Source organism: Chanodichthys erythropterus, chromosome 21 (assembly GCF_024489055.1).
Source record: "Chanodichthys erythropterus isolate Z2021 chromosome 21, ASM2448905v1, whole genome shotgun sequence".
Classification (NCBI taxonomy): domain Eukaryota; kingdom Metazoa; phylum Chordata; class Actinopteri; order Cypriniformes; family Xenocyprididae; genus Chanodichthys; species Chanodichthys erythropterus.
Window position 1 is genome coordinate 19,270,099 of NC_090241.1, and position 25,425 is coordinate 19,295,523.

The 25,425-nt window shown below is 36.8% G+C and overlaps 1 protein-coding gene across 5 annotated transcripts in view; it reads right to left on the reverse strand.

Moving 5' to 3' along the window:
• evi5b (ecotropic viral integration site 5b) overlaps positions 1-25,425 on the reverse strand; it is a 59,011-nt gene that overhangs the window by 26,552 nt on the left and 7,034 nt on the right. For 2 of the 5 annotated variants that reach the window (XM_067372994.1, XM_067372989.1), the window contains exons 2-3: positions 14,385-14,611; positions 2,078-2,267 (exon numbers count right to left, since the gene is read on the reverse strand). In XM_067372994.1, the coding sequence (XP_067229095.1) occupies positions 2,078-2,267; positions 14,385-14,530 (336 nt within the window). In that variant the 5' untranslated portion in view covers positions 14,531-14,611. Of the gene's footprint in view, positions 1-2,077; positions 2,268-9,990; positions 10,107-14,384; positions 14,612-17,172; positions 17,598-18,411; positions 18,458-25,425 lie in introns of those variants that run through there. The other 3 variants (XM_067372992.1, XM_067372991.1, XM_067372993.1) reach the window with 3 other exon arrangements.

The following is a 25,425-nucleotide window of genomic DNA, read 5'->3' on the forward strand; positions in this document are numbered from 1 at the left end:
CTATAGCACAGCTCAATGTTTTTGTAAGCGAATTATGTTTGACCTGATTAAGCTGTTTCCTGTGCTCATCTATAAAGCAGAATTTGGCTCAGATGGCTAATTTCTACAGCTGGTCATTCCTGTGAGGGTCTGAGATGCCAGTCCACCTACATACACTGTCAGCTCTGAGATTCTTCAAAAGCACTCTAGGGTTGTGCTAGAGATCTGTCTTTGTTAAAAAACACCAGGCTTTACAAAAGACTTCTGTTGCTGCTCTGCTAGAAAAGCCCTAGATCCTCCCCTTTGGCTTGTAAGAGGTCATACAGTAAACACAAACTGCATTTACAAACTGCATTCACTGAGCACAGTAAGTTCTGTGGGAAAGCGACAACATTATACAGGCAAACTGCAAAATTTGCTTATATAATATGGTTTATATAATTTTCTCTTTTCCTATTGTTTCCTTGGAAATGTTATTGTGAGAGCAAGATGTGTAAAACACTGCAGAAATATTAATTTAGGAGGAAATGGAAACTTTTTCAGAAGCTTCTGTGTAGTTTTAAAAGGAAAGTTAAGGAAAGGGCTATTCAAAGGTTTTGAAAGTTTTAAAATGGTCTTATGATATTTTTTTATCATTTAGATTTTGTTTTTGGATGCCTACTTATAAGTGTAATAAGGAGCAACAACACATGTTAGGGTCACTATGAAGCTTATAAATCACTTTCCATAACATACCATGGGGGTTTTCATATACTCATTTGTATAGTCATTTTTGAATTCTCTTTACTCAAATATATATTAGTGGTTCTTAATCCTGGTCCTGGGGACCCCCCGCTCTGCATATTTTGTATGTCTCCATGTCTCCCTTATTCATCACAGCTGTTTCATGAACTGAATTGAGTGTGTCAGATAAGGGAGACATACAAAATGTGCAGAGCAGGGGGTCCCCAGGACCAGGATTAAGAATCACTGAAATCATCATTTATCATTTAGGGATGCACCGAAATGAAAATTCTGGGCCAAAACCAAAAAATTCTGGATGCGCTTGGCCGAAAATCGAAAAAGCTTTTTAAAAAAATTAATTTCTTATTTTAAATTAGCTTATTTTTCTCAATTCCAAGAATGCAAAGAACGGAGTTGAATTCTCGTGGAGACCGTTCTTGCCAGGCGACCTTGAAAGAACAAACTCGGAAAGACGCGAGGACACAGAATGCATCTTTGTGAGAATTGAGATGTGCTGTGATCTTGTTGCTCAACAGACCATCCCAGCTTATTACAAATAGCGACCAATACATAAATACAACATAAAATCACAAACAAATGTCCTATAACCTATTAAAACATTTCTTTCATATTATTGACTATTGATTATTTTCATATTTTATCTAATATAATTTTGCCATGTGTATTTGCAAAAATGAGTATGTATGTATGTTTAATGTTACCTATGCTTTGTCAATGCTAAGATTCTTTTTAATCGGCAAAAAAAAAATACTGTATGCTTTCTTTAGGTCTTTATCATTTATTAAGCAAAACAATCGAACAAATGTTTAGTCTGCATTCAATACATCTTCGATATCAAGAACACATGCGGGTACTTTCATGCGTACTTGGGTTCTTGAGTATTTGAACTGATCTTCAAAGGTTGATGATGACATAATACAAGGACGCAAGATCGCTTAAGAACACATATTGAGAAACAGCCTTAGACTTAATGAAATTCAATCAATCATTGTAATGATACTGAATTTAAAAAATACAAGCCAATTAAAAAAAAAACCTCTGTTCAAGTGCATTGAGATGCAAAAGAGGAATCAATTTACTCGTGAACACATTAGCATTACCAATAAATCACTCACATATTTAAATGGGCCATATGTTTTATAACCCTCTTTGTAATGCGCTTTACTTTCTTGCAACAGCAATAAATCTGTGTGTACTTGTGTACTATATTTGATGTTGCTGCAGATTTTCTCTAAATCTTGTGTACTGTTGTGATTAAATAAAACAATTATAGCTGAAATTCCATATGTTCAGTTCATAAATAGCATAAATCTGATTCACACACCGTGGCTTGATGTATAATCTATCTGCTTACCTTTAGTTGTTTTTCCTTTTTCTTCCGCACATCTTCCCACTCATTGACAATGCGTCCCCACATGATCCATGAATCCTCCTCCAAGTGTGACAAATTGGAGGAGGCTGAGGAACTAGACACCAGCGAGGAGCCGCTGTTCCTTCGAGAGCCATTCACAGAACGTAAAGACTTACTGTCCGTCTCCAACAACCTGGAAAGACAACCATGGCAGACAACAATTAATACAAAATTAAATGAACATTTTTGTTGTTCTTTTAAAAACACAATGAAAAACTGATATATGAACTCAAAGTTAACCTAATTCAGATGAAATAGGCCTGGGCAGTATGATTTTGCCATGGTGAAAGTTTACTTAAGCATTATATAAAACAAATGTTCAATAAACAGTTAATGTATTAATGACAATGCCACAAATGTCAAAAAATTACCAAGTGGGCTGTTAAAATGCAAATCTATTTTATAAGATTATTTTCACAGTTTCCTTGGTATTCTTTTTTTTAACTCAAGTGTTATACAATATGAAGCAGTGGTTTTTGCAGGTGTTCATAAATATTATTTGTTATTGATAATATTTTTTGGATACATTTCCAAAATAATAAGAAAAATTATGAAACATTTCATTTATTTACATAAAGTATTTAATTCATAAAATTAAAAAAAAAAAAGTTTTTCTCATGGTTATTGAATATACAGCTATGGAAAAAATTAAGAGACCACTCCAAGTTCAGAAATCAATGTTAAGTGGTCTCTTAATTTTTTCCATAGCTGTATATAAACAATTTTCAGTTTAATTTCTAGCAAAAATAAATAAATAATATAGTGATGTATAGTATTACCAAGACAAAATCATACTGTGACATTAGATTTTAATTAATACCACCCACCATAAAGTGAATATTGATACACTGGCAAAGTTGTTGCCTTAAAGGAAGTCTTGGTGTACAGATGGAGCAGCGATAAGAAAAGCGATCATATTAAATAATACAATAACAGTCAAAACAACTTTGTTTATGTTGACTTTCCTTCCAGTATCAGGGAAGTGTTCTAAGTTGATAATCAGTGAACTGAATGGCAAACTGGTTTTTGGGGCAGGAATGAGGGCATGATGCCAGCAAAAAGAAAAGACATTTCTAGCCATTCTACGGAGAAACAATTGTGATGCCACTGCTGCCAAACTTAGGGAAGCAACATGTTCATGTTGACAATAAAGATGTATTTTGGGCAACAGTAGCAGTTGCTATGGCTAAACTAGTCCAATCGCTCTCTCTTTTTGCCTGATTGGTGGGGACACTGCATGGCTTGTTTGTTAGAGAAAACGTAGTTTTAAAACCTACAATTCAGAGCAGACAGAAATGCTTATATGGGTGTTAACTAGGGGTGTCCCCGACTACAGATAGACATAGTCGACTTACATAGTCGTTACATAATCAGATTGCCTATAGTCGACTGATTGCCGAATCATATATGTTTGAGCGGGGGGATGGGGGTGGGCATCCACTTTCCGCACTTAAAGGGGTGGTTCATTGCGATTTCACTTTTTTAACTTTACTTGGTGTGTAATGTTGCTTACAGTTACAGTGCTGAAAGTTCAATGCAAATGGAGATATTGTCTTTTAAAGTTATAGCAGTTTAATGCCTACAAAAACGACCGGTTTGGACTACAACGAGCTTCTTCCCGGGTTGGTGACATCATAAACCCTGCAAAACACTGCTCCCAGGAACACGCAACAAAGTGGGCGAGGCCATGTCGCGCAGCATAATGGAAGCGGAAGAGTTGTGTACACCGGATGCGAGCGGCGTGACGCGTCAAAAGATAATAGAACCCATTATAATCTGTGAAATTTTCTACACTGGATGAGCCGCTGAAGACAGCTCATTTAATTTGTAAATGAGTTTAATTTAGTTTAATGCTGGATTTGCACAAAGGCTATTACTGAAAGATGGAGCAGTTTCCACTTTAAAAGCAGAAGCTGCTGTTTATTGGCTTCAAACTGTAAGTACATTTTATTGTTCGTACAGGTCTTAAACGTATAGTTCTGTTGCTATTTTTGGTTGCATCAAGGACGTAAACAAAGACCAACGCGTTTTGTCACAGCAGTGACAGCATATCTCTAAACACTTTGACACTAATACAAAATTAAATACCATTCATAAACGTCCTTAAAAAGCTGCGATTGCAGCGGTTCTGATCGACCCCCTTCATCTGGGTCTGATTCGGCTCAATTTGATACAGCAACATGGACGCCATTATTTACATTTCCACTGAAGCACGTAACAACGAATGGTAAGGGGCATGGCATTTCCGGATGCTTCAGCGAATCACGATACACTCGGCCCCGCTTACCAATCTGAGCACATTGAATATTTTGTAGGGAGCGGCTTCATATGACGAGCCGTTCATATGACAACAGAGGTGTAGAATAAAGGTAAAATATATGAAAATACAGCATTTTCAAAAAAACAAAGCATTAAGACATGTTAAACTGCGCCCCAAAAACACAATCAAGCCTAGAAAAAAAAATAAATACTGAACCACCCCTTTAAAGCCAAAGGAGTATAGGCTACTCTGAAAAGCTTGCACGTTCAACTGTGCACAAGATGGAGTGGGACGCGGAAAATTAAGTAAGGCAGCTTTTATTTTCTTTCACACACAGCACAGAGAAACAACTTTCTAATAAAGCGACCAAACTACCTGCAAGTGATAGACGAAACTGACAATGACTTTTTATCTTTTTTAAACTGAAATGAAAGGCAATGTGGAATGGATACACATTCACAGCCACAATGTACAGAACACCACACAAAGATATAGAAGAAAATATATATAACTGCAGAAAAGCCACACTGCAGGTATGCATTTCACATGTCAGCAAATCAAATTAAATCAGCTAAATCGCCTTGCAAGCAAGCTTCAACTCTACAGCGCAACATCAATGCACCGAAAAAAAAATCAAATTAATTTACAGAATTTAATTGGAACAGAATATACCGTTATAATAAATAAAAAATTTTAAAAAATGAAATAGTCATAATCAATTCACAAGTGCAAAATGCCTAAAGTGCAGGGGAACATACAAACACAAGCCACAAATAGTTAAATTAGATAACCCAAAGTGATCAATAAATAAATTAAAATGAAAGAAATTATAAAAATAATGAAAATAGCCTATAGCCAGAATTGTCAACTTTTTCTTTTTAAAGGTGCAGTATGTAATAATTTTGTCCACGAGAGGTCGCAAGAAGCCTACTCAAAACAAAAGGCGTAGCTTGATGACGCCAAGTTTGAGAGCCGAATCTTGGGACATGTGGTCTCCACCTCAACGGATGGTGCAAAAGAATAGGGATAGGACTCGGGAAGAAATCATGTTCATGGATGCAATTATTAACGTTACTGTAGTATGAAGCAGAGCAGGGCAGAGTGTTGTGGGAGCTGAACGAGGCCGCTGGAGCGATTGCGCAACACACGCTTCACGATCAGCAGAACTTTCATTATGACACAGTCGTCGGCGCCCCTTCTGCTTTTCCGGTCATGAGTATGAGGTAACGCAGCTCTGTTAATTATATTAGATACATTTGAGTGTGTTGAAAATGTTATAACGTTACTCTGTGCGTTCGATCGATTTTAGAATATCATATTAAATTTAAAACGTATATGATGGAGACAATTCTGTATTACTGTTACTAAAAATAAAGCTGCATCTCATTATGCTATGTTTGCTACTTCACAAAATAGTGTTTTTCTCTGAGGCATGGTAAAGCATGGTACTTGCAAAAAAATCAAGAAAACTGATTTAAACAATAAGACTTAACATGTTGAGCTATATAACAACAATTTGTTTTCTGTCTATAAATATATCAAAACAGTTATTCCCTTGTCTATCAAAATGTGTAATATATTAAAGCGTCTTTGGTGTTTCCATGGTTTCTACAAAATAAAACCGGAAACTAAGGCTGCACGATATTGGGAAAATATGCGATATGCAATATTGTTGTTGAATATTGCGATAACGATATTTCTTGCGATATCACATTTATCTAGAGAAATGCTAGATTTAGCAGTTCATTTGTTACTGTATTTGTTCATCTTTGTTAATGTTAGTTAATAAAAATACAGCTGTTCATGGTTTGTTCATGTTTGTTCACAGTGCATTAACTAATGTTAACAAGCTGTATTAGTAAATGTTGAAATTAACATTAACAAAGATAAATAAATGCTTTATAAGTGCAGTTCATTATTAGTTCATGTTAACTAATGTTAACTAATGACCATTTTTCTAAAGTGTTACCGAAATATAATCTAAAATATAATACCATGCCTATATACTACATTCAACTATGCCTTTTTCTGTTTTCATTTAATTATTGAAAATATAAACATTCAACACTCACCGATGGCCAGATGCAAGCGGTGACCAAAGCATAGTCGGACCAGGCGCGCCGTTGACACGGGGGACCCCCGCAGTTTTGAAGACAGAAATCGTCCCCCGCACTTTTGATAAGGGCTGCTTCAATCAGTCACTATGTCATCTTTTAGCTAAATCAACTGTACGTCGCGGATGTGAACAGGAAAAGCGCTCTCGAACGGAGAAACACGCGATCTCCAAACAATCGATCAAATCGCGCTAACGTTTTAGGATAGGTTGATGGTATATAAATCATTCCCGAACGTTAGCGTTTGTCAATCAAGCCAAACCGTCCATTCAGAAACCGAGAAATTTTACACTTTAGGGTAAGGAGGCTGATCTCTCAGGTTGACGCGAGCTGGCTTGACTGAAGTTTTCATGAGGATTATAGTTTATGGACTGTTTTGATTTCGGTAATTACATCTAGAAAGTTAAAAGCATTGATGGCATCTATAATAGAGATATCTGAAAGCGAAGCGAAAGTTATTGCCTCGACCAGCGACGCAGTGTGGAGGACGCATGAGAGGAGACCTGCGCGTTTAATTGCTATGTGTACTATACTGTAATACTGAATTTGCAATGCTTATCAGTGGCGTGCACTTTGATCGCGAAAGTGAAAGTGCCCTTTGCGGTCGCATCGCGCTGCCCCCGCGTTCCCATTTCTCCCGATGTGAACCGTGAGCTCCAGACCACAAGAGCGGTTAAGGCCCGGGTATACTTAATTTTCCGTGTTCCGCTCAAGCGCGCGAGCCTTTCAAAGAAACTTCTTTGCCCACGGAAAGACGCGTTCGGCGCATGCATGCGTTGCAGGCGTACATCTCTGGAATTGCGACTTGAGAAAAATAATTAACTGATATCTACGGTCCAATTTGTTAATTAGACTAGACAAAGCCTTCTCTGCTCACAGTGTTAACAGGCATCATGTCTTTAGCTAAAAAACGCGTGATAGCTTCTGGGGAGGAGGGTATAAAGATAGTAAGGCCCCATCTGATTGGTCAAATTTGGATTAACAACCTATGCATGCAACGCACAAATGCTTGGCACATTTTTTTAATTATTTATCGGACCTCTCTGCGATACGGATATCGCATATACTATTATCGCGATAGCGATAATTTTTCGATATATCGTGCAGCCCTACCGGAAACTGAGGCAGACCGAGGGTTAGTGGTTTTTGGATATTTTACTGCAAAAATATTACATATTGCACCTTTAACTGCAGAGACAATAAACGCTAAACTGGAGCAGCAGTCATTTTAGCTAAACATTCACAGCATCCAAAAATCAAATTAGAACCGGCTGAAATGTTTTGAAATCACTTGTACCCTACCTGATCGAAAAGAAAAAAAATCCAGTTCCATCCAATGCGCACTTTTGATTTTCTTATCCCAGACATTGTTAAAGATTTAATCCCTGAAGCCAAGATGCTCCTCTGTCAGTCACGGATCATGGAAAGTGAAACAACTGTCACAGTGGTGGCTGGTTTTGTTCACGCACATTAAAAATATTTAAAACCTTCTTTCTTTTCACATTTTTATTTATAGCATTATCATAATAGGCTGTATATTAACTTATTGGTAGAAAACCAGTAGGTTTATTTGAAATCAGATATTGAGCACACCCATATCTCCTCTCATTACACCTCTCGAATCAGGCTCCTCCTATCGAAGCATCGAATCGTCGACTATTCAGGTTCACACCAAGTGTTAACAGCAGGATTAGAGTGACGTTATTTTAAGACTTAAAAGTCAAGTATTCAGAGTTAACAACTGAATATTGTTATGAAATAGGGGCTGCTTGCCAAATGAGTGCGCTAGCTTGGGAACACTGGCAGACAACTATAATGGAAAAGCCAATTTAAGATTCTAAAGCATATCTAATGCAAAATGCAGAGGTTGTAGAATAGTAAAAAAACCAACAACAACAAAAAAAACTCTTATAGCCAACACTAACCACATTTGCATGCTCAAACATAAGAGGACAATAAAACAGCCAGCCCCCACCTGCCCACCTCAAAAAAAAAAAAAAAAAAAAACTTCCAGCAAAACATAAAACTCTCCAAAACAAAGTAGTAAAACGCATATTAAATAGTTTAAAAAAAAAGTCCCTCTCTGACTGAGTGGGACAGCGGGGAGGGCTATCATTGTGAACCTGACCCTGGATCAGCTGGAAGACAAGCAGATAATGCTTGTGAGTTACCTCAACATTTAAGAGCTGACAGCACAGACACAAAGCCATGGAAACCTGATCTCGGAAAAAGAGAGGGGCCCCGGGCCTTTAAAGGCAGCACTAGGTGACGTCATGGCCAAGGCTCTAAGGCAGGATCCAGTTACAGCCGCTTTTGGTTCATTCAAGGGGGGCCACGGTTGTTAGGGGTGAAAGGCAGCGAGAGAGAGAGTCATGGGGTTCACAGCTGAGGGGTTGTGATGCTGAATGAGTAACTGGTGGTAGGTGGGCAGTAAGGAAAAATAGAAAATGTCCTGCTGAGAGACTTTCAGTCTCGGTTTTTCTCCAACTACTGGCCCTTAATCCTCCAAAATGTAACTTTTCAACCCCATTTTTGGTAGAAGCATACTGTAAACTGCATTCAAAGTAACTTAAGGTTACGTTAAATTCCAGTCACAAACTAATCAAGGCATTAGGCAAACAACACGGGGGCTGAATCTCTTCCATCTAAATTGACACCAAAAGATAACTTAAAGGAAAACTCTGAAGAACATTTGTTATTGGACAGTTCACTAAAAAAGAAAATTCTGTTATCATTTACTCACCCTTGTTTTGTTCCAAACTTGTATGACTTTCTTTGTTATGCATAACACAAAAGATAGCGTAATATATTGAAGAATGATGGTAAGCAAACAGTTTTGTTAATTTCTCAAAATACTTTCTTTTATGTTCCACAGAATAAAGAAAGTCATACAGATTTGGAACAACTTCAAGATGAGTAAATTATTTTTCCATTGAATTTTCTTTTTTGGGTGAACTGTCCCTTGAAACCTCTATCAAGATGATATTTATTTAAAGGTCAGAATGCTTACCCTGGGAAAACCCAGCAAATGTTTGCACAATTATGTCCACTCACAAGCCATCATAAAGATGTTCAGAAGCTATATTAAATACAAATAAAGCAAAACAAATATTCAATAATACTGTAAAACAGGCTTTACCTGTGATGAATTCAGTGAGCATTTAAGACAATTTGCATTGCAATTGTTGCTTCTGTGTTAATGATTCACTGCTGGTTAAAGTGCAAAGTGAATTCTTGTACAGGAAACAAACACTTTTGTTACACATTCCTCCACAAAAATTTTACTTTGTAAAAGCAGAGAGAAAGCCAAGTACTTGTTCTACGAATGAATTTGAAAGCAACCACAAACAGAAAACAAGACTGTGCCAGCGAAAAAGACTGCGCTAATAAAATCTGTAACCGGCTGTGAATTTCAGCTCCGCTGCATCTGCAGCATTGTGCGATAGAGAATTGATCAAAGGTATTACTGTGAGGCTGCTCACCATGGGAAGCTCATTCTGCAATCCACATGTCTTTCCTCGGATTCCTCCAAGTAATCCCAAATGTGTGTCTGTGAGAAGTGAAACAACCTGATTTTCTCTCACACTCTCTTGTTGTCTCAGTCTCACCCTACTCTCTCTCTCTCTCTCTAAACCCACATAAACAAACACACAAACACTGCTTATCTAAAGTGCAAAGGCCCTTGACCAGTACAGCGACAAAGCAAAATCCCAGGAGTTTAAATCTATGCGAGCATGCATGGAGAATGCTCCAAAATTAACTGTTTGCCACAGTTTGTTAGGTGAATTAAAAAAAATTATTACTGGCCTTTAATTCTTAATGGCTATGAAACCGTATTATGAATTAAAACAACAGAATCGTTTATCAAGTTTTTTCCTTGGCATATATTCACTTCCATTTTTTGTATCTCTGTAAAACACTACCTGTTACCAGTGTTGGGGAAAGTTACTTTTAAAAGTAATGCATTAAAGTTGCGTTACTCCCTAAAAAAGTAACTAACTGCATTACTTAAGTTACTTTTATTAGAAAGTAATGTGATACGTTACTTTTGCGTTACTTTTTCTCACCTGGGTTGGGCTTGCTTGTTTGATTTTTAATAACAAAACAAGAGTTTTATTTATGGTAAATGTAAAGGTCCTTTCACACCAAAAGTGAAACGAATAAGCCTTCTTCTAGATTGCAGAATAATATGATGCAGGAGAAGAATGTTCCACAATCTTATTTTAGCAATAATAAAAAATAAATAAATAAAAAAAGTCATGTTTATTTTTTGCTTATTAGTATGCTTTAAAATCTAAAGAGAAGACATTGGTTAATGAAGTAAGATTAAATACATAAAGTAAATTTGTATAATTGAACATTTAATTATTGTAGGTTATTCATTTTGAGGAAGAGTGAATGTTTTTGTGCGAGTGAGAGGAGTAAATGCTCACATTTAGTCTAGAACAATATCCATCATGTTCACGCACAGCGCACACACCCCTCTGCACTTATGCTGCCTTGCCATCCTATCGGAAATTTGATAATTCCCACTTCTGAAGTCATGATTATGATAAGTTTCGAAATGGGAGGGCATTCATCTGCAATTTTTACCAAGGAAACTCATATTTACCATAATTCAGAAAGCACGTGAAGGCAGCATTACTCATGATTCTTTCAACATGAGAACAGGAGAGCTGTCAGTCAATACATGAGAAAATGAAGTGACTTGCATTACTTACTTGAAAAAGTAACTCAGATGTTTTGTTGTAAAATGTAAAAGTAATGCGTTACTTTTTACACAAAAAAAGTAATCTGATTACTCAACTCACGTTATTTGTAATGCGTTACCCCCAACACTGCCTATTACAAACTCATGAAGGCACTTCCTTGTATTTTCATTTTGGAGGCTTGCAAATAATGCAGAGTTTACTCAAAGTCAATTGTTTTCTCTAATTTGGCTTTTAATTTTGGACCATGATATGAATTGTCTTGACCATGTACATTAGAGTTCAAAAGTTTAGGGTCAGTGAGTTTTATTTTTCTTACTTATACTGCAGCCTTGGTGAGCATAAAAGACTTCTTTCACAAAATAGATAACTTACCAACCCCAAACTTTTGAACAGTAGTGTAAAGTAGGGCTGCGTATTGTTAACTCCCAATACTATACACATTGTGACACACAATCCAATACATCAAGAAATAATTGTTTGAAACTTTTTCAGATAACACCAGATAGAATGTCAGTGTGTCAGCGAATCTGTGGTATCAATCTCTCATGCTGTTCGTACTTCAGTTTTGTTGAGTGCCATGTCTTAGAAGTGTCTCACATAGAAATTATGGTTTAGACTAGCTGCTTCTTCTTCATTAACTAAATTGTAGAAAATATGAAATAAACAATAAATAAAAATATGGATAAGAACTTGCGATGGATAAATGTGTGTATAAGTACAGTGTAATATTGTAAGAAATTAAATTGTGATGTATCCATATTTGATTGTATCAGCACAGCCCTAACTTAAAGATTCATCAGTGGTACTCGAGGCCCTATTTCTGCAGTGGTAAGACGAGCTCATATGGCCACGTGAAGAATCGGAACTCCAAACACTCCACAGATCCTCTGAGCAGCTGCCCTACTTTCCATGCTGCAGAGAGAACTCTGTGTGGGTGTTGCACTCGCCCAAGCGGATCATTCTGATTCCGCTCTAATACCGAAACCTGTCTGTGATACCAAAAACAACAAGATGAAAGCGAGCAATGGGTCTCTAATCTAATCAATATTTAATAAGGAAAGGGGCGGGGCTTTATATGCCAACAACAAATTCAAATGAATGCTCACGAAAAGGTCAACATGCCTATTAACGCTTTGAAAACAACCAGGAAATAAGTTGCAGATGCTGATACAGTCACAATTTTTTCTTATGTGAAACCAGGAAGGAAAAGGCATTTATTTTATTAGATCTCCTTCCTGGTTTCAAATGTGGCAGTTAAAGTAAATTCAGCTGATTTTAAAAGGCCTTCCAAAGAAAGTGTGGCTTAAATGACAGTCAAATATATCTATTTTACTCTGCTTTGCTATCAATATCAGACAAACTGCCTAACATGAAAGTGCTGAGGCTTGAGAGGAGACACACTCTCTGACATGTGCCAGGCAGCATAACACTAATGGCATGCATACTGTGGGAGACAGCAGGAGATAGGGCATTGTTCGTGATCTCTGGGACCAGCTGTGGCTTCCAGCTGTCCTGATGAAGACTGGGGTCAGAGGTCAGCTAGCCTGAGCATCACACCCACTCTGCTATTTAGTAGAAGTCACAGGTCAAAATGGGTTAACATACTAAATCTGAAGTGAATAAGTACAACTGCACATCCAAAGTTGATTTTTTTTCCTCCTTTAGTTCGCTGTACAAAACCGTAAAAATAAACAAATATTCTCCTAGACTAAACTACGAGTTATATGAACCAATGTGAAATTTTGTATAAATGAGTTGGCAATAAATTAGTTAAAATGTTGGCCATGCGTTCCATTACCATAAATGTTACTGTTAAAGGGTTAGTTCACCCAAAAATGAAAATTCTGTCATTAATTACTCACCCTTATGTCGTTCCACATCCGTTTGAGCCATCGGATTTTATGAAAAATATCTTAATTTGTATTCCGAAGATGAACGAAGGTCTTACAGGTGTGGAACGAGATGAGGGCGAGTAATTAATGATAGAATTTTCATTTTTGGGCAAACTAACCCTTTAATCATTTTACATTTACACTACCATTCAGACTTTTTTTTTTTTACAAAATGAACACCTTTTTTGCAAGGATGCATGAAACTGATTAACAGTGACAGTAAAGACTTTAACATTGTTACAAAGAAATCTGGAATAAATTATTATTGACAGGAAATAATTATATTTTGCAATATATTCTAATATATTTAAAATTGTAATAATATTTCACAATATTACTGTTACTGTATACAAATAAATGCAGCCTGCAGAGTGAGAGGTGGAATAGGATCAGGACACATCACCGGCAAGACTCGAACCAGAGTCACTCGCATGAACATTACAGTTTGGAGCAAATTTGCAAACCATGTTCAAGACATTTCCTACAACTATGTGTGAGCAATTCTCATACTTGTTATAATGTAAACAATGGAAGACTGAGACTGATAGACAGAAAACGAAAAGTGATAGACAGACAGCTCCACAGCCCTTTATCACTCGCAGGTTCTATATTTGGAAAAGTACTGTGCCATCACTTGTCTGAGAACACAACACAGCGACCCCAGTAAAGGCTTCACTGTGTTAACATCATGTCAGTGCTCTTGACATATCACTGTTTGTATTAGAGAACAGGCTAAATTTGGACCACACCAGAAGAGAAGCTGGACAAGACTAGAGCTCTTCAACACAAGGTTGGACGAACTTTAAAGTCGGCAAGACCCAAAGGCAAATTATACACAAACAACAAAAGCATTTCCTTAAAAAAAATAAAATAAAACCCTGCAGACTTTACAATTTCCTGCTTTTAAGCATAAAATAATGCAAAATCATTAATTTTAGAAACCTTGCACTTTTCAATTCCTTTACAAATGTTTTTCTTGTATTCAAATTAAGTGCCGTCCACAAGTCTGTGCACGTGCTGTGGAATTGATACAGAACCAGCTGTATCGGTATTCATATCGGCAAAGAGTATGTGACGATACATCAAAGAGTAAGTGATGATAATTCAGCGTATCAATATTTCGAACACAGCCCAAAGCACTGCAATATTCTGACAAAACAGTGCTCCCAAAATGCTTTTGGGAATGGGAAAATTGTTAAAAGCGTTGTGCTTTGGTAAACACTAAAGACTGGAAACATATCATCCAGATGACATTCGGTTAAGCACTCATACCTGTTCTGCTCCTCTAGTTTGGCCAACAGCTCCACATCATCTGGGCTGAGCTGGGTCGGGGAGGCCGAGGAGGGCGAGGACAGCGAGGCAGTGGATGAAGCCACAGTAGTGTGCAGCGAAGAGGGCGTGGCCACCTGACTAGCCATCTGACTCACCGTGTGCGACACTGAGTTCTTCACCCATGAAAGAGTCGAACTCAGCTTGCCTGCTACCTTGTCTGTCGCCACCTGTGTAAAAATAAAATACAAAAGTGTTACAATTCAGAAAACATCTTAAAGGCTTTAATTTTAGCAAACTAGTGTCAGGATATGAGAAGTTTCTTGTTATAAATTCTAATTCTTAGTTTTATATAATATGTAATTTGTCAAATCACATGATAGTTTCAGGATTTAGCCTAATTTTTAAAAATCATCATGCTCTTCTAGATATAGTGTGTTTAAAGCAACTTCATAGTTTTTAGACTGCTTTATCTTCAGGTGTCAGAATCACTTATGATAGTGTTTGTGCTAATATTATGTAAGCTACTTAAATGGAATATATTGAACAAATGTTTAGATACAATGAACAATGAGAAAAATTAAAAGGGTATATCAGAATATCTGACAATATTACAGAAAAAAAATTTAATCTAGTAAACACATTTCAACAAAATTACAGCATGTCCACAACACTAGCAATTAATCAAATTAAGTTCTTTGAAAATTAAATCAAATTAATCATGAATAAGCTAATTACAGCAAAACTTTTGCAGAATGTGTGTTACTACAACATCTTACAAACTGTGAAACTAAATGAGGCCATTTCTTCAATAAGATGCTTTAAGAAATGAAACTTAAGGAACTGTTTTAGCTTTGTTTGTGGGGATGCTGGGATGGCCAAATCCCTCACACAGACATTCTTGTGTATGAAAAAATTCAGGTCAATGAAAACAGCTTTGCACTGTCCAAAATATGCATGCAGACTGATTTGAATGTGTCAAAGTTTATATTACCACAAACAAACACACTGGTTTTCATTCTTGGTTTGGACCGTACAGTGCCATTGTTCACTTTCCCTTATATCCCTTATATTTTTTGTTGCTTTACTAAAAAAAAAAAAACACTTCCAAAAAGGACTATTTTTAAAACTATTAAAGGAATAGTTCAACCAAACATTAAAATTATTTTTTTCTTCTGTGGAACACAAAAAGAAGATATTCTGAAGAATGTTGCTTACCACTGACTTTGGACAAATAAAACAAACAAACAGACCAAAAATGTTATGTTCCACAGAAGAAAAAATTCATACAGGTTTGGAACAACATGAAATCATGACAATTTTCATTTTTGGGTAAACTATCCCTTTAAGAATTGGTAAACAGACTTGCTGGTAAAGGCAGTTCATGATTTTTGAAAAATGATCAGATAACATTTTTACATAATATTCCCATGACTATGTTCTCCATTATTTCCCATATAGGTCAGCAGGGTTAACACCCAGCACTAGTCAAATGAAAGTTCTGTTTGCAAGTCACAGTGGGGAGCAGCCTGTCAGACACAGGATTTACATTGGGCAAGAAATGCTGTTGCCAAGAAGCAACAAATGATTTCATATAGGTTAATTTTAACCAAATAACACTGCATTGAGGTTATAGGTAAATTAGTAGTAACAACATACAAGAAAATGTCACTTGTCCAAAAAGAAAATTGTCTGGTTAAACAAGTGTCTGGTAAAATTAAGCATTCATCATTATAGCCAGTTAGCCACTGTGGCTTTTCGGCTTTTATAAGTCAGTGAAGTTTTGGTCTTAGCACATTTCACCCATATGATATATACGTATATGGCAAAAAATAATAATTCGTCATAAAGCAGAGCATCCATAAAAATGAGTTAATCACCCTTTGTAATCATCTGACAATAAAAGACATTAGACATCACTTTTGTTTGGCATCCTCTTCAAAAGTGGCTCTTTAAAAGACAATTGGATTTCAGTGTCTTTTAGTCCATGCTCATAGCTTTAAGGTCATCTATATGCTAGCATACTCCTAAAACTTGGAAAAAATTATTTAGCGGATACAGGCATTTGCTGTATTTCTTATTCTTATATAATCAAAATATTGTGTTCTCATCTTCCAATTGCAAGTCCAATTAAAACTCTCCCTGAAATGAGCATGTACCTTCCCCCAAGAACAAATGCTTGTCTTTGACTTACATAAAATAACATAAAATAACATATCAAATTATAATTATCAAATAGCAAAGCATGACTTGTGGCCAACATCCTTTAGTTTGCATCACAGACAAAAAAAACAACAACAAAAAAAAAACTCTTAAATATGTCCTGGACCACCTTCCTCTTTCATTGAAAAATAGGCTATATCAGAACAGGAAAGACAACTGTATTTGTGAAGCCATTTCATGAGCTCTTTAAAGTGCTGTGTAAAGGGTTTTAAGAAAAACACTTCTTCCTTACAGCTACAAGAGCCAATTGGTTTACTAGGTCATTAGTTAGGTGTGTACACCTTAGATTGGAAACTGATGCCATATGTCATTCTATATTTTTAAAAGATGACCTCTAGAAGGTTTGGACTAAGGAAATATTTGAGGTAGTTGTGTACTTTCCACCAGAACGGCAGTAGTAAAAACACTGACTCTCATAAACTGAATCACACTGAACCTGAAGACATTAAAAAGGCACAAAGCAGAAACTGACAGTACGAAGACAACTGGGAACCATGACAGTGTAACATTAGAAAGGCAAGAATCCTCTGTTTCCATCTAGGATTTCCTAAGTGTACTTTGCTCTTACCTGAAGAAAAATGTCACCCTAACTGAGGTCCTCGTTAATTCCATAAACAAATCCACAGGAGAATTAACAGTATTTGAAGACGGTATTCTTGTGATCTAACTATCTCAGCAGTCTTCTGAGACGTTTTGCAGATTCCAAAGTCACACTGTTGTCTAGGTGTCACCTGGGGTCAAAGTGCTCATGCAGAAGACACAGAGGCAGCTGTAAAGTAGACAGAAGCAGTTGTATAAGCTTCTACCTTCACTTTTACAGCTGTAACACTAATTCATGCCTTGGAATTCACCCGACAGAGAAAAAAAATCCTTTCCTGCAAAGCCTCTGTGACGTCTGAGCTCACCGCGCCGAGCTTCACGACATAAGTGAGCTGTAATGATAAACCCAGGGGAAGTCTACCTCTTTACAACAAAGCAGGTTTCACATTTGCATGTGGCACTTCTCTGAATCCTCTACAAGACAAGTCTCACGTTTCCTCTTGCGATCTCCATTTCTGACAAATTATGACCACATGCTTATGCATGGCTTCTGTGGTTTCACAAACTACCAAAAACAAAATGTTATAGTATTCCCCATCAAAATGCCTAGAAATGACTCAGAGCAGTCAAAGTTGGAAACACCCTTTCTTAGACAGCGTTACAGTCAGAAGAGTGACACAGAAAGAGGCGGGGCACAGATAGGAAGACCAGAACAAAGTGCAGATACAAATAAAGGAGCAATCAAGAATTGACAGGTGTTTCTGATATAAATAAAATACATATATGCTCTTATTATAGATACATTGAATACTTTTAATATTACAACATAATATTATACATACATACAGTATCTCACAAAAGTGAGTACACACCTCACATTTCAGCAACAATTTTAGTATATCTTCTCAAGGGACAATACTATAGAAATGAAACTTGGATGTATTTTAGAGTAGTCCATGTGCTGCTTGTATAGCAGTATAGATTTACTGTCCTCTGAAAATAACTTAACATTCAGCCATTAAATATTATATATTTCACAATTTAAACATTATTTAAAGTACATACGTAGTGACTAAATCTTTGTCATAGAACACGCTTGTTTATTCTCATTGAGTTTACATTTTGAACGTTCTTGTGCACATTTATTTATTTTCAAGATCTGAGGTGAATTAGCCAGTGTTTTCATTACAGCTAAAAAGCTGGGAACACAGAATGATATTCAAACTCACATTAACACTTTTAATATTAAATAAAGCACAAACAGTACCTGATATTATCATTGCCAGACTTTGTGTTGCTGTTTCAGCCACGAATTCGCGGAGAAATAGAAACTGTTTCTAAAATAGAATATTCACATGTCACAGTCACAGCTGGTTAGAACAAAAACTTTGATTAACATGGAAAAGATACCTTTTATTATTACATGTCGCGGCGTCGTGTCACGTCTGGTTAGGACACGGTGTAAGTGATAACAGTTGTATATTGTTTAACCATGCAAAGCCACATGTCCTATTCATCATGTTCATGTTTTTGTCTGCTTGACAGGACCATACAAATGTGCGGATCTTGTATTAGAGAAGTTTGGTGCTTTGAGTACAATTCTCTCATACTGATCACTGGATGTTCAACATGGCACCTCATGGCAAAGAACTCTCTGAGGATTTGAGAATTAGAATTGTTGCTCTCCACAAAGATGGCCTAGACTATAAGAAGGTAACACCATGCAACTGATATACACAGTGGCCAGGGTCATAGAGAGGTTTTCCAAGAAGGGTTCCACTCGGAACAGGCAAAAGAAGTTGGATCAAAGAAGTGGAGACCTTGTGCTGTGTGTTAGGTGCAGAAGCTGGCTTCAAAAAACAGATGCATGAGTGCTGCCAGCATTGCTTTAGACATTGCAAAAGTGGAAGGTAAGCTTGTTAGACCATACGCCACACACTGCAACAAGTCGGTTTTCATGGCCATCGTCCCAGAAGGAAGCCTCTTCTGAATCTGGCTGACAAGAAAGCCTGCAAACAGTTTGCTGAAGACAACCTGTCCAAGACCATGAATTACTGGAACCATGTCCTGTGTGTCTGATGAGACTAAATTAAACTTGTTTGGCTCAGATGGTGTCCAGCATGTGTGGCGACGCCATGGTGAGGAGTACCAAGAAAATTGTGTCTTGCCTACAGTCAAGCATGGTGGTGGGTGGTAGCATCATAGTCTGGGGCTGCATCAGTACTGCTGGGACTGGGGAACTGCGCTTCATTGAGGGAAACATGGATTCCAACATGTACTGTGACATTCTGAAGCAGAACATGATGCCCTCCCTTCAGAAACTGGGCTGAATGGCATGATAATGACCCCAAACACACCGCCACGATAACAACTGCCTTGCTGAGGAAGCTGAAGGTGAAGGTGATGGAGTGGCCAAGTATGTCTCCAGACCTGAACCCTATTGAGCACCTGTGGGGCATCCTCAAGCAGAAGGTGGAGAAGCGCCATGTGTCTAACATCCAGCAGCATGCAAATACTATATGCCTGGTTTCATAAACCAAAATCAGATTTCAGACTCTTGTCTACTGATCCACTCATTAGCTCAGTTTTTTTAAATATCAACAAGTTAGTAAGAAAGCAAAAGGAATTAAACTCACACCACATCAGAAATTCTGGCATTCTCTCAGCTGTGCTCCTACTGTCTGAGAGTGCTGGCACCGTCAAAGAGGTGAGTCAATACTGTAAGTAATGAAAGCATAATTTGGGTAAGCCTAACTTAGTGTTTTCATACACCGAGAGGAGAAGATTAACTGCTAGGAAACAGAACAATATCACTTCCTCTGCCCTGGCCTTCTAAATGATTCATACAGAAGTGCTGGGCTGTGTTTGCTGAATAAGACAAAAAAAAAGAGAGAGGAAGGTCAGGCCTCATGCATTTTCATTATGTTTAATAAAAATTCCCAAGGATAACTCCCTCTTCTAACGGAATAACTATTATCTATTAAGTACAACAACAGAAATAGACACATGAAAGGCAACACAGACACATATCTGTGTGGTCACACTGAATCGTCAATTGTTAGACAGATCTCTGTGTAAAGGCTTTGTGAAAATGAACTTAAAACCTGTGCAATCAACATACTGCAGAAGAAAACCACCATTTAAATATTATATTAGATGATAATGAAATTATGAATTGCATTACAATTAAATGTAGAACGAGTAGCCAACTAGTAAAAATACAGTTAGAATATTGCAAATTGATTTTTTATTTTAATGTTTTTATTATTTTGATTTATTTATTGATAACACTTTACAACAAGGTTTCATTAGTTAACATTAACTACTTTATTTTTTATTATTTTTATTAGTTTTATAAGAACAACAACAGTAAACGAACAACATTTAAAGAAGGCCAGATGACATTACAAATGATATAAATGCCTAAAAAGTACAAAGGGGGAAGATAAATAGTTTAAAGAGGGGGTTAGAAATCAGCACAAAATGAATACGAGACTTTGCTCGTATTTTTTCAGGGTTTAAGACAGAGACCATCTTAGCAAGCCATCTCTGAAAACTTGAGGGAGATTAATATAATTCTCTTAGCCACAACCATGCCCAGTATCAGTGCCAGCTGCAAATAATAAGGCAAAGAGGAATATCTTTGAAGGAAGAGCCATATCCGAATAGCCAAAAATGGCCAATTCCATTTCAGGAGGGAGATTCTGAAGAATGAGAAAGTTCCCTCTGCACCCTGACATCGATCACAAATTGGAGACACAGCTGGGTAGATCTTGAGTAGTTTGGATTTAGAATAGTGCAGTCTGTGTACAATTTTAAACTCTTGCATTGATGGAACAGTTGTTAACTACTTTAGTTAACATGAACTAGAATGATCAATACTTCTAGAGCATTTATTAATCTTAGATAATGTTAATTTCAACATTTACTAATACATAGTTGTATTTGTTCACGTTAGTTAATTCCCTGTGAACATGAACAATCAATGAACAGCTTGATTTTTTTAACTAACATTTTTTAACTAACATTAACAACGATTAATAAATACTGCAACAAATGTATTGCTCACTGTTAGTTTATGTTAGTTAATACATTAACTAATGTTAACAAATGAGAACTTGTAAAGTGTTACCTATTTATTTATTGATTTTTCATAAATGTATAGGTTGAAGTTGGATTTATGTTGAAAATGTTATTGGTTACATACTACAAACCCGATTCCAAAAAAGTTGGGACATTGTACAAATTGTGAATAAAAAAGGAATGCAATAATTTACAAATCACATAAACTTATATTTTATTCACAATAGAATATAGATAACATATCAAATGTTGAAAGTGAGACATTTTGAAATGTAATGCCAAATATTGGCTCATTTTGGATTTCATGAGAGCTACACATTCCAAAAAAGTTGGGACAGGTAGCAATAAGAGGCCAGAAAAGTTAAATGTACATACAAGGAACAGCTGGAGGACCAATTTGCAACTTATTAGGTCAATTGGCAACATGATTGGGTATAAAAAGAGCCTCTCAGAGTGGCAGTGTCTTTCAGAAGACAAGATGGGCAGAGGATCACCAATTCCCCCAATGCTGCGGCGAAAAATAGTGGAACAATATCAGAAAGGAGTTTCTCAGAGAAAAGTTGCAAAGAGTTTGAAGTTATCATCATCTACAGTGCATAATATCATCCAAAGATTCAGAGAATCTGGAACAATATCTGTGCGTAAGGGTCAAGGCCAGAAAACCATACTGGATGTCCGTGATCTTCGGGCCCTTAGACGGCACTGCATCACATACAGGAACGCTACTGTAATGGAAATCACAACATGGGCTCAGGAATACTTCCAGAAAACATTGTCGGTGAACACAATCCACCGTGCCATTCGCCTTTGCCGGCTAAAACTCTATAGGTCAAAAAAGAAGCCATATCTAAACATGATCCAGAAGCGCAGGCGTTTTCTCTGGGCCAAGGTTCATTTAAAATGGACTGTGGCAAAGTGGAAAACTGTTCTGTGGTCAGACTAATCAAAATTTGAAGTTCTTTTTGGAAAACTGGGACACCATATCACCATATCGCTCAGTTCAGAAGCCTGCATCTCTGATGGTATGGGGTTGCATGAGTGCGTGTTGCATGGGCAGCTTACACATCTGGAAAGGCACCATCAATGCAGAAAGGTATATCCAAGTTCTAGAACAACATATGCTCCCATCCAGACGTTGTCTCTTTCAGGGAAGACCTTGCAGTTTTCAACATGACAATGCCAGACCACATACTGCCTCAATTACAACATCATGGTTGCGTAGAAGAAGGATCTTGGTACTGAAATGGCCAACCTGCAGTCCAGATCTTTCACCCATAGAAAACATTCATCATTCACCGCATCATAAAGAGGAAGATGCAACAAAGAAGACCTAAGACAACTAGAAGCCTTTATTAGACAAGAATGGGACAACATTCCTATTCCGAAACTTGAGCAACTTGTCTCCTCAGTCCCCAGACATTTGCAGACTGTTATAAAAAGAAGAGGGGATGCCACACAGTGGTAAACATGGCCTCGTCCCAAATTTTTTGAGATGTGTTGATGCCATGAAATTTAAAATCAACTTATTTTTCCCTTAAAATTATACATTTTCTTAGTTTAAATATTTGATATGTCATGTATGTTGTATTCTGAATAAAATATTGAAATTTGAAACTTCCACATCATTGCATTCTGTTTTTATTCACAATTTGTACAGTCTCCCAACTTTTTTGGAATCAGGTTTGTATTTTTATTTGATACAGTGGCTAAATTAATGAAAAATAAAGCTTCAACTTTAGAGGTTTCCAAACACTTTTTGAATTTATTTACTTGCCAGATTGATTCTATTAGAGAGAAAATTATAACCATGCAACCATCTACTACAGTATTGCATCAGACTTCAGGCTATAGACCCCCTGAGGAACAATTCCATTCATTCTTTGCTATAGGAGAGGAAAAATTTAGACCATATCATAGTACTAGACTGCTCTCATTAGAGTTACAAATTATTTACTCTTATCATCCAATCATGGTTGTATCTCTCTATTAGTGTTACTGGATCTTAGTGATGCATTTGATACTATCGACCACAACATTTTTGAATAGACTTGAAAATTACATTAGAATTAGTGGAATTGTATTGGCATGGTTCAAATCATACTTATCTGACGGTTACCAATTTGTAGCCGTAAATGAAGAAGTGTCATATCGATCACAAGTTCAGTATGGAGTACCACAAGGCTTGATACTAGGACCGTTGCTTTTCTTTTGTACATGCTACCCTTGGGAGATATCATTAGGAAGCATGATATTAGTTTTCACTTACTCTGATGATACTCAGCTCTACATTTCTATGCGCCCTGAAAAAACAAACCCATTTAAAAAAATTAACAAAATGCGTAGTTGGTATAATTGGATGACTAGAAATTTCCTACTACTTAATTCTGAAAAAAAAAAAAAAAAAAAAAATTTAGATTTTAATTATTGGACCAAAAATCTCTGCGTTTAACAACCTAGAATACTGCCTAAACTTGATGGCTACTCTGCCAGGTCTTCATCGTCAGTTAGGAACTTGAGTGTGCTCTTTGATACCTATCTTTTATATGAAAGCCACATTTCCAACATCTGTGAACTGCATTTTTCAAACTAAAATTATATCTGTCAGTTTAAATCTAGACTAAAAACACATCTCTTTAACCTGGCATACACATAACATGTTCATAACACATAATGTCTATTATTCAAATCAGTTAAATGATTGTTAGACTGCATAAATTAGACAAACTGGAACTGGGAAAACTTCCTATAACATCCAATGTACTTGTTACAACCTAAAAAGAATGGCATCTGCGCTAATATTAGTTTGTCTGTCTCATCTGTTTCCCGAGTGCACCGTAATCTTCCGGATCCGGTCCATATCCAGATCAGATGGTGGACCTGCACCTAAAAACGACCACAACGCAGCCCTGAATATCAGCAAAGGCCGTGTCTACTAGACAATCCCCTGTGAAGGCCTCGTCAAAATTACAGCCATTGGCACAGATCCTCAGCAAAGACCACAAGAATCAGACAGGTCCTCCGCACAGACTGCTATGGCCAGCTTCGGCTCCATACCAGCGAGATGCAGTCTGAATCATAATCACACTGTGTTTGTTCGGTGTATGAGAACTTAACTGAGCTGGACGATGACTTTTTTTTTTTTTTGCAGAACTGATTTATAGATGAAATTAACTAATTCAATAATTGGTCAACAACGGAAATGAATCAACACAAGACTCTGACTATTTTAATATGCATTGTATTTTTAATAGTTCTGTTGTCAGGAACTCTAAAAAAAAAAAAAGTGCAATCGATTTCACAAAACCATCCCTATAAAGATACATAAAACAAAATAACTGTATGACAACAAAATACTGTGACCCAATTCTTTTTTCTTTTCTTTTCTTTTTTTTCCTCATTGGAGAAATAGTGAATTATATTTATTGTACAGAGGCAAATTAGTTCATGACTCCAAGCCTCTGTCATGACCCGTGACTAATCTTCAGCTGACAATGATATATTGTCAAAAACCCCTGACAGCCAGACCTCAGCTCATCCTGGAAGGTGAACAAGAAAGTGATGAGCATGCACTTTCTATCCGCACTGCTAGAGGTTCAGGAGAAGGAAAAAACAGACTACATGGACTTTTGAACATGCTGAAGTCAACACAACATTTTCCAGCAACCCATTAACTGGCCAGAGCTACATATCCAGAGTGAGAGCCAGAGAAGAGAGTGTTCATTAAAGACAAAGAGCAAAAAACAATAACAAAGTCTGTCATTATGTCAAGCTGAGTAGAAACCTGCAGACATGCATGCTGGCACAGATCCTGTGTTGCACAGGAAAACAGGAAACAGCAGCTAGAGATTACCACCTTTATTAGTGGTACGTCCCTACACTGACCTCGCTAATGTAGCACGCTGCACAGGACTGCAGAAAACCTTTTGATTGCAAAATTTATACATAATGAAAAAATTATCTGTCTGATAAAGAGACTAGAGTCAGATGTGCTGTCTAGACTGAAATGATTATGCATCAACATTAACAATTACTGTTATGTTTTTCACTGCAGCATACACTAATGTTTTATGTATCTTGTACTTCAGTCATTATTTACTCCCCCTCATTATATTTTGAAAAACCTTTACAAGGCTCTTTTCCATTCAATCACAGATCATAACAACCATGTCTGCCAAGTTCAAACAGGAAAAGAAAAGAA